Here is an 11273-nt window from a genome sequence, read left to right on the forward strand (position 1 = left end):
ACGAGACGATAAGTACCTTTTTCAAATACCGGCCCAACAGGCTTTGGGCCTGACATGACACTGTAGGATTTACTTCCGTGGCCTTGGTGGATCTTAAGCCCAGTTTATCTGACATAAGTGTTAGGATCCGTGGGACATACTGTTCAACTTGGGCATAAGGCCCAAATGGCTCTGGGGCCGGTGCCATACACTGCACATAAGTGCTTATTTTCTTAGTTTTTTTTTTTTTTTTTTTTTTTTGGGCATGCACCATATTTGCCCCTGCTGCTGCTTAACATGGAATAAACATTAGAACATGAACGCACTACGGACAGAGATCATTCCCAAAAATAAAGGGACTAAACGGTGTACGTCATTCACCACAAAGATGTTAAAAGTTTGATCCCCACAACATAAAACATCACATTAATTAGAGGAAGATTTTTCCCTTGATTTCTTATTATACTTTTATGAGAAGTTATTTTTATATGTAAAGCTGAAAACAAACTCGATGGATTGGCACAATAGAAGATTATGAAAAATCATGTATGAATTGGCTAGAAACCAGTCACTGTGTATCCCCCGTCGACACAAATTACTTGCCCGGTGATATATGAAGCGGCGGGAAGGCAAAGAAACGCCACCACTGATGAAATCTCATTAGGCTCTGCAATACGACCCAGAGGAGTTCGTGCGAGTAACTCGATAAAATCCTCGGCATGAGAAACATCCTGAGGCAAAATGGTGTTTGAAATGTTATTAATAATTCGTAATACTTGGTATATATTTTGAAAAATGACAAACTCTAGAACTAGGAGGAACCACAAATATTTATGTTAAATTACCGAGACCAACACGTGAGATTTTAAATAGGAGGTAAAGTAGAGGAGATAGAAATTGAATTCAGAATCTCCTATATCATGTTAAATTAATGATTCTCCCAAAAATTTAAACTATTGGAATACGGTAAATTTAATCATTTAACTACACAATTCTAACAATTTTCATTTTGAGTAGTCATCTGAAAAATAATAACATGGAACACAACATTTTTTTTGGAGCAAAACATGGAACACAACTATGAAATTCACATTGAGATGCAGGGATCGAAGATCTTACGGCTGGCAAAATGTTGGTTTTGACACCCCATGGTGCGACACTGTTTACTCGAATATTGTCCTTTGCCCATTCACATGCCAAGTTCTTTGTTATTTGGTTGATTGCTCCTGAAAATCAACAAGGTTAGAAAATTTAGAATAGTTATTGACAGCAAGAACATTTTATTTTAGTGACAAACAACGTGCCTTTGGATGCTGCATAGCTAGAAAGTTTAGGTAGAGCTATCACTCCAGCGACGGAGGATATGAACACAATATTTCCTGCTCCTGATTCCTTCAAAAGGGGGTGTGCAAGTTGAGAAAGGTTGTAGGGAGCCTCAACATTGGTATTCATTATAGTCGAGTAATCTTCTTCAGTATATCCTGTAGCTTCTTTGAGTGTCACTGTTCCGGCATTGTTTACCTAAAGCAGAAAAATCAGCTTTAGAAGAGCATAGACACCATAAAGCAATCTGATTTCAAAGAAAGATAAAAGAAGAAATTATAATCTAGGAGCATAAAATTGCATTTGCTGCTCCAGGTCCAGTAGAAGCTTAAGCACTCAAGTCAGAAAGGAAATATTGTAGTTTTGTTAACTACTACGTCTTCCAACAGCATGACTCTGTGATCTAATCCATCTCTAATTGTATTAATTTTTTCATTTTAAGATGGTTTTTTGCACTCTGTGTTTTACACACATTATGATTTATAACTGAAAACGTGATTTAAAGTCACGCTTTCAAGTTATAAAAACAAACACCGTCCTTCGAATTGATTTGGCATGCTAGTCTTCAATGCATAAGTTCATACTTTTTTTGCGTGGGAATCCTATTTGGATTATTTCGACTAATCTTATCCAATTTGCATCTCTCTGTTATTCCATGATTAATCATTTTTAGGGTAATTGTAATTTCTACTATGTGTAATATCTCAAAAGAGTAATGTTTAATTGTTTATTACATACAAACTATTTTACATGTTAGAAATTGTGATTTTGGTTGCTTTTAGGGGTGTATGTAAAATAGTTTTTGTGTAACAAGTTTAACCCCTCTCAGAATATTCTTCAATATATCTGGTGAATCACACCATCCTCTTATCTTACATAAACGTGAGTCTTTTGTGTAAGGTTCTCATATGGGTCCACCTTTGTATGAGAAGAGGTGTAATCGAAGAGATATACTCAATAATTTCACATAATCTTTATGTTGAATTTGAGCCACAAATCAACAGCACCTCTTTCTATAGTGTGCAAGTTGCAGACAAAACTCTGTAGTGGCTATGCCACTTGCTACTTTCTCCTAATTTGGACAATATTTAGCTATAAACTTGATTGTAGCCTAAAGTTATAACTTCCACTTAACAATTAACACGACTATATACTGGGGAATTCTAACCGTTTGATTATATGTTCTTTACGTTCTTGACACATATATCAAATTTCATGCTAATCATATGTTATTTACTATTCGATCTATAAGTTTATTTTTTTTGTGTAAGTTTAGACTACAAAAATTTAAAATTTAAACATTTGATATTTTAGAAATTTTGCAAGCATGAAGTATATAAGAAAAAAAATGTAATTTAATGCATGGTTTTATAAACTAGTACGGTCAATGAACTATTTTTGCTCCCAATTCTCGATTTTTGACCGGTTCTAGCTAGTTTTAGGGGTTTTATCGAACTAGATTGGTGCATAGTTTTTGATTAAACCGGTTCAACCAACTCGTCTGGTTTTGTTTTTAAAACCATAATCTAATGGTAGATTTGTTAAAATTAACATCTAATAAAAAATATTAAGTGAAGTTATAACCTTAGATAACAACCAAATTCATTGTTAAACTTCTTCCTATTTAATATCATATCATATCTTTCTACCGAAAAAAAGAAAAAGAAAAAAGTCGTAGCATTTCCGGATTTACAAAATACAAATACCGATTACTAGTGGACAAGCTGAAAATGACGTTTGGATGCATCCTTAATTACTTTTCTTCTTTTCTTACTACCATTTGGTAGGAGTAGGATGAAATGGTCCACAAATCATAACAAGCTAATGCTTTATTTATAGTGGTAGTGACAACCACCAATAGTGCTGTGATAGCGTGGTAGTGACAGGCTGACAGCAATCGTGATTGACGACGTGAAGGTGATGTGGTAGCGGTAGCGGCAACTGTAAATTAATCGTGATGATGGCGATAGGGATAATAGCAGCGATAGCAATGATCTTTTTTATTTGAAGATCGATTCAATAATTCAATTAAATATTATAAGTTTATAAATACAAGTAATGTAATGTCACTTAAAATTTTATAATACTACTAGAGCACATGTGATGAGGTTTATTTTATTTTATTTTGAGTTTAATGTAATTTTTCAGTTTGAATTTATTTATTGTTAGTGAGGTTATACATAATTAAATTTTTAAGAAATTAAAATTTAGGATTTGAAAATAAATAAATTGTTAGATTTAGTGTATGTTAATTTTTAAGATAAAATATATTAAATGTGCGTGGGATATATTCAAATAGAGAGTATGCTAATTTTTAGGAAAAAAAAGCTTATCCTATAGTGTTTTTTTTTTTTTTTTTGAATTTTGTTGAATTACAATTTTAACCCTATTTTTTATTTTTTAAGAATAAAGATTATCTTATTAGATTAAGGGTATTTTTGACATTTTTTTAAAAACTATAACTAACTTTCTGAATCCTCTTAATATATAGAGATGACATGTTAATTCAGAAAATAAATAAAATGAACTCTTTCCATTTCGAGAAAATTTTACTTCTAAAATAGAGACAAATTCTTTTAATTCATTATGTGACAATTGATAAAATTAATCATGTGTAATTTTAGTCATATAACCTATTAAATGATTCATATAACTTGTTTAAAATAATTTTTTGAATCGCTAAATTGGTGGAAAGTCTTTTAACGGGCTTGGAGAAAAATTGGTTCTTACATTTTAAATAAAGTGGAGAAGATTATGTGGTAGAAAAAAAAAGGGATATAATGCACCAACGAATGATATGATAAAGTGGTTTATGTTAACCTTAAAGAGCCAAAATTTTATTTTGCTTCTTTTTTTTCTTTTCTTTTTCCTTTTTTAATAATTTTTTTTGGTTGACTTTTAAAAGAGATTTTGTATAAAGCAACTAAAATGAAGTTAAGGCATGAAACATGTCTAGCCTAGACATGTTTCATACGGTCCAATTGCTAACCAATATAATATTATAATAATTGGTCCTAATTAGAAGAATATCAACATTGACTATCCAATTCTCAAATAAATAAATAAATATGTTAAAAGTTTTATAGTTCAATTAGTTGACATTTTCTAGTATGTCAATTATATTTTGGGGTTAGAATCTCTCTTTCTATTGTAACTATTCAAATTATCAAATAAATAAATAAATCTTATTTATCTGGACAAAAATTGGTTCTTACATTTTAAATAAAATGGAGAAGATTGTGTGGAAGAGAAAAAATGAAAGGGATAAAAGCACCAACGAATGATAAAGTGTTTTATGTTAATCTTAAAAAGACAAAATTTATTTTGCTTTTTCTTATTTAATTTTTTAATAATTTTTTATTGACTTTTGAAAGAGATTTTCCATTGATCATTTGAAAGGCATAAAACAATAACATGTCTAGTCTAGACTTGTTTCATACGGTCTAGGTGCTAACCAAGATAATAATTGGTCCTAATTAGAAGAATATCAACCTTGACTATCCAGTTCTCAAATAAATAAATAAACACGTTAGAAGTTTTGTAGGTCAATTAGTTAATATCTCCTAGTGTGTTAATTATATTTTGGGGTTAATATCTCCTTCTTTGCAGTAACTATTTAAATTATCAAATATAAATAAATAAACCTTATCTATTAGGAGGAAAATTGGTTCTTACATTTGAAGTAAAATGGAGAAGATTGTTCAAAAGAGAAAAAAATTGGAAGGGATAAAGGCACCAACGCGATAAAGTGGTTTATGTTAAACTTGAAGAGCCAAATTTTTGTTTTGTTTTTTGTTTTAAAATTTTTTGTTGACTTTTGAAAGAGATTTTCCATTGATCACAACCAAAACAAAGTTAAGGTATGAAACGTGTCTAGGCTAGGTAATAATTGGTCCTAATTAGAAGATTATCATTTTGTCTATCTGGTTTTCAAATAAATAAATAAACCTATTAAGAATCTTGTAGTTCAATTGGTTAGCATTTTTTAATGTGTCCATTATATTTAAGGTTCAAATTAGGGGTGACAAAATTTGACACGACTCGTGAACACGACACAATTCGACATGAAATTAGCAGGTTATAGGTTGAGGTTTAATGGGTTCGTCTTATATTCGAGTTGATACGATAGACCCGTTTAATAAATAGATCGGGTTAGTGTCCAATCCTTGAAACCCATTTGACCCGTTTAATTAAATGATATTTTACAAATATACCCGTTTAAAGAATCTTGTAGTTCAATTGGTTAGCATTTTTTAGTGTGTCCATTATATTTAAGGTTCAAATTAGGGGTGGTAAAATTTGACATGACTCGTGAACACGACACAATTTGACACGAAATTAGCAGGTTATAGATTGAGATTTAATGGGTTCGTCTCATATTCGAGTTGATACAATAGACCCATTTAATAAATAGGTCGGGTTAGTGTCCAATCCTTGGAACCCGTTTGACCCATTTAATTAAATGATATTTTACAAATATACCCTTCAAACTCTAGATATATAAACTTATTAGTTGTTATGGTTTATTTTCATTAACATATTGTGATTGATTGTTTGTGATATTGAGATATGTTCTAATTTTAAATGATTATTTGTGATATATTTACTCGTTAGTTCTTAATTTTATATTAGAAAATGTATTTTTTAGGTTTTTCATAATTTAGATCAATTTGGTTAATACTAAACTTTGTATTTTTTTTTTTCGATCTGATAAATAAATCGACACAACTGACCCGTTTAATACATAGATTGTGTTAGGGTTGGAGAATCTTGACCCGTTTAATAAACGTGTCGGGTTAGTGTTGACCCATATAGTTTAATACTAATTGATCAACACAACATGAACAAGAATTGCCACCCTAGTTCAAATCCCCCTCTCTACTGTAACCATTCAAATTATCAAAAAATTAATTAAACCTTATCTATGCGGATTGTAATAAGAAGAATGTCATCATAAATCTTAAACTATCCGGTTTCTCTTGTTATTATCTGTTTCCTCTGCTGTAACTATTCAAATTATCAAAAAATTAATTAAACCTTAAGAAGAATGTCATCATAAATCTTAAACTATCCGTTTTCTCTTGTTACTTTTTGCAGAAATTTCTGGGACAAAAGGAAGTTTGTAAATTTAATTATAATGATTTAAAGTAAAATCTAAGGACTATCAACCAAAATCTTAGGGGGAAGAAAATAAGAGGATGAGAAAGAGAGAAGAGTTTGTAGGTGCTAAGCTTACGAGGATGTTGAGCTTGCCATGAAAAACAGAGGACACAGTCTGAATCAGCTCCTCCCGCTGAGCTTTTGATGTCAGGTCACAAACTGAGCCACTTACTTTGAACCCTTTACTCTCCCATTCTTTTACCCTCTCACTGATCTCTGTTTGGTTCCTGGAACAAATATGCACTGCCGCTCCAAGTGCAGCTAGCTCTTCCACTATGGCATACCTGATGAATAGTTCAAATGAACAAATAGAATTGGAATTTAGAAAGAAACGTGAAAAAACAGCAGGAGAGAAAGAGATATATGGCCGGCTAAGGCTAAGCTAACCCAATGCCCTTGGTTCCACCAGTGACAAGAGCAGTCACGCCCTTAAGAGACCATCTTGGGTCCTTGAAACTCGGCTCAGCTTCTGCCATATTCTTCTTCTCCTTTCAAGTATTCCAAAGGCAAATTCTTACAAGCAGAAGTAATAAGAAAGGGTACTCTGCTTAGAAAAACAACCCTCGAATACTCTTTATATAATCAAATTGCCTGTTACTACCTGAAAATTAAATAAAAAATTGTTAACTACTACCATATACTATGATTTATGCTATTCTTGCTTAGCTTAGGAGCAGTATTAAAAAACCCAAAAGGATAGTGTAGAATATATATAAAGTCAAACCACAAATCGTTAAACAGTATCACTTAGTTACCGTCTGCCGTCCTTCTAGAACTGAATCCAAAGTCCAAACCTTGATCGAAAATTCAAAGGCACCAAGGGGCAGCTTACATTTTATTCAATCTAAAATTAGAAAAGAGGCGGAGAAAACTAGGGCCAGGGCCCATTCGAAGGCACCAAGGGGCAGATTCCATTTTATTCAATCTAAAATTAGAAAAGAAGCGGAGAAACGTAGGGCCAGGGCACGGGGGGTGGATTTTTCCCATTTGATTGTCCCAAATTGGACTTGGTCTTTTGAGATCAATTGCATCACTAGTGCTATGTTTGGATGTGGGGGGAAGGAGGGGGAGTAGAGTAGAGGGAGGGAGAGTATTTTAAATACCTTGCTTGGATGTTTTTTAAGGAAGGAGGGAGAGGGATTTGGAGGGGTTTGGAGAGATTTGAACTATTTCCAACCCCTCATTTTTAATTTTCCAAAATTGGAGAGATTTGGAGGGAGAGTGGAGCATAACAATACTTGATCAAATGAATTATCAAATTTACTCTTACTATATTAACGAAATTACAAATGAAAAGACTAATTATTCCCCTCTCCCTTATTTAATTTTAAAAACATCCAAATAAGGTGGAAGATAACCATTTCCCTTTACTCTCCTCTCTACTACTCCCCTTCCCTCTACTCTCCTCTACTCTCCTCTCTCTCAAAACTTCCAAACATAGGGTAAGATAAGCAACTAGGAAGCACGAACACTACAAAATTGCCAACATACTGCTGTCAGAGACGTATTCGATATGAATACATCCCCGACATGGACACAAACGTGTCAAGTACGCATTCTAGAAAAAAAAAAAACATTTTTTAATTCAGTTGTTCTATTTTGATGTTAAATGTTGTTTATTTGAGCTCTTTTTATGGGTGTCTAGTTTATTTGTTGTTACATACTTTTTAAATTCAAAATAAACATAACTTATTCAAAATAAAATATATATATATATACCTAAAAATAAATATTAATTAATTGATTGTTGTATACAATTTTTTAAGAAATGTCCTGTCACCATATTATGTATCGTTACTAAAAAAAATTGCTATCTGCGATAGCTAGAGTTTGTCACAACAACACAAAAAGTTGTCACAAATTAGTAGTGCCGACGGCAAAAGGCAATTGACGTCGGTCAGCAAAAAGCCTTGTTGTACTACGTATCTGTGCTACATAGATGAACAATGTCATCTAGATTTCTTAATTTTTGTTATTGACCACAAAATGGAGGGAAGCCTCCAGTTTAAAATCCACAGAGCTTTACTACCTGATTGAACCTAAAGATATTCAAGATTTTCCTTTACACCCCACGCGATGGATGATGCTTGAAAGTGCACTAGTCTAATTACTAGGTGCAAGTACAACCCTTGAAATTTTAATTACAACTAGATTAATTTTAAGCTAAACTCAATTAATGCAAAATTTATGTGATTAGCAAATTAATCAACCGAAGCTATTAACTAAAGCACATAATTGACTAAAGCAATTAAACAAGAGTAGTAGGTAAAAGAGGGTGCAAACACAAGATAGCATTGGATGTGTTATTGAAGAGAAAAATTCGAGAACCTGGCTAAAAAACCTCTCTGCGGCCCGACAAGTCAAAATGATCCAATATGAGAATAAGTTAAGAGTACAAAGATGAACAAGAAGACTCTCCAAGCATAATCTACCCACTGTATTTAGGCTCTCCAAGTCGCTGCTACCAACGAACTTCTTTGCTTAGTTTCTTCTCAAGTCTTCCAAATCCCGCAACTCTACTTAGTTGCATCCCAAAAGATTGGTAAAGACCCAATGCTTGCTAAGGCTCCAAATCACACTCAACACTTAGATTGTGTATGAGTTGAGTTTGAGTTAAGCTCCTTTCATGGTATGCAAATTGGAGAGGGGAGAGAATATAGAAAATCTATGAGATTGGTGTAGTAACTTGTAGGCTCACCGCTTACAATTACTAACTCTCAAATAGTGTTTTTAGGGTTTTCTTTCAGAACCTTTTTTACAATTTTGTGGGTAATGAGGGTATATATAATGTAGGTAAATGAATGGAAGAGTCACAAAAAATGAGTTGTCAAAGTGCTTGTCGACTCATTGGCTACTTGGTCTACTTGCAAGCCAGTCGCTAGCCACCTGACATAACTGAATTTCAAATTCTCATGAACTGCTCACATGTCTTCTAGCACATAAATCAAATGAGTTCCTTTGATGTAATCAATAACAGTGCAAACCATTAAAAATGGATAGCTAGAAGAACAAATAGAATCAAATCTAAAAGTCCAAGACGAAAATCTTAAGCACATTCAAACTACAAATAAAACTGACAATATATGAAACTGGAATCAACTTGAAATGGCCATAGGGAATCATCAACCACCACCACAAACATCCTTCCATGAATCTCCATTGTAAACCGAACTTGGAAGTAGAATTGACACTGGAGATAGTATCGGGGATTTCTCTGGCAAAGCTCCTAGTATATATCCACACATATACACCACTATTTCTTTACATTCCTCCATTTTTACTCCCTCTTCTCTTTCGGATCCATTCATCACAATTCTTTCTTTGAAATTCTTTTTTTTTTTTTTTGATCATGATTTTGTTCACCTTACAGAAGCTTTGAGCTTTGTGCAATGAAAGAGAGACTTGCAGAGATATAAGCTAGTGCTTGTGAAGTCATCAAGAACACAAAGATGGATGTTTATATATATATATATATATATATTTTTTTTTTTTTTTAAGTCACAAGTTTGTTGGAAGTTTTTGAAGATGAAGAACTTTCCTTTTGTTCGATGTTTTCTCTAGTGTAAAACATATGGTGGGTCTATTATTGTCACTTTTAGTTTTTTATTATGGGAAAAGTTAATGGACACCTTAAGGATATTGGTTTAGGAATTATTTTTAAAAATTTTTATGGGAAAATGAAAAATTATGTAATTGAAAATTACCCCTTGTAGTTACTAAAATTTCACTAAATTCAATATTTTTTAACGACATGGGGTAATTTGCTAATTTTTGAATACTTAAAGGAGGACATTGTTTGGTTTTAAAGTTTGACGATTGATGTATACCGATAGTTAAAGTGGAGGATCCGTGATAAGTGTGAGTCATGATCAATGTTTTGGGGAGGGGAACAGAGGGAGTCATGGGATCAAACCAGAAGATACCACAAGCATTGTTGGCGGTTACGAAGGAGGAGCACTTAGAGAAAGGGGAAAGGAGAGATGGAGGTTGAAAACATGGGTGCTAGTATTTCTAATTAAGGATATCAAATTTTTGAGCGATGGCCACCACTGGGATTCGTAGAAAAGGTTGAATCATGGAGAACTTGTTGAATCGGGTTGTGGAGATAGGCATGATTGCATTGTAGAGGTGTTCGAGTGTTTTTTTTTTTTTAAGGGATTTGATTTATTTAAGTAATTTGTTAATTAGTGGGATTTGTTAGTGTAATTAGGTTATGAATTGAGAATGTTATGGCCAGTTTGAATTGAGGGGAAGGGAGGGAGAGTAGAGTAGAGTTAATTTGACTCAAAATTAGCTTATTTTTAGTTAACTCTACTTTACTTTCCTCCACTCTCCCTCCTTCTCCCTCAATCCAAACGGGCCTTTAGTATAATTTTGCTACCTCAATTCTCTAATATTTCCGTGTAAGTGCTTATTTTCTAAGGTTTTGGGCATGCCGTATTTGCCCCATGCTGCTTAACATGATATAAATTAACAATAGAACATGAACCCACTGCTCGTAGACAAACCAAGACAATGGAAACTAACTTTAAAATTCTAATTCATTTTCAATGTTCGCAGCATAAGACGCGCCATCAATAAGCAGCACTACAAAGATCATTTCCCAAATATAAAGGACCTAAAAGGTGTACGTCGTTTACCACAAATTAGTTAAAGTTTGATCCTACAACGTAAAACATCACATTAGAGGAAGATTTTCCTCATGATTTCTCATTATACTTTAACGAGAAGCTTATTTTTATATGTAAAGCTGAAAACAAACTTGATGGATTTGCATAATAGATGATTATGAAAACTCATGTATGAGTTGG

The 11273-nt window shown here is 32.9% G+C and overlaps 1 protein-coding gene across 1 annotated transcript; it reads right to left on the reverse strand.

The window, feature by feature from the left end:
* Positions 1–405: 405 nt before the first annotated feature.
* LOC115952737 (tropinone reductase homolog) lies at positions 406–6938 on the reverse strand. Its single transcript, XM_031069961.1, has 5 exons — positions 6850–6938; positions 6539–6746; positions 1284–1500; positions 1099–1205; positions 406–710 (listed from the first exon to the last, which is right to left on the reverse strand). The coding sequence occupies exons 1-5, from the start codon at positions 6936–6938 to the stop codon at positions 537–539; spliced, it is 795 nt and encodes a 264-aa protein (XP_030925821.1). The 3' UTR covers positions 406–536.
* Between the last annotated feature and the right edge of the window lie 4335 nt (positions 6939–11273).

Source organism: Quercus lobata, chromosome 7 (genome assembly GCF_001633185.2).
Source record: "Quercus lobata isolate SW786 chromosome 7, ValleyOak3.0 Primary Assembly, whole genome shotgun sequence".
In the NCBI taxonomy this organism is placed as follows: domain Eukaryota; kingdom Viridiplantae; phylum Streptophyta; class Magnoliopsida; order Fagales; family Fagaceae; genus Quercus; species Quercus lobata.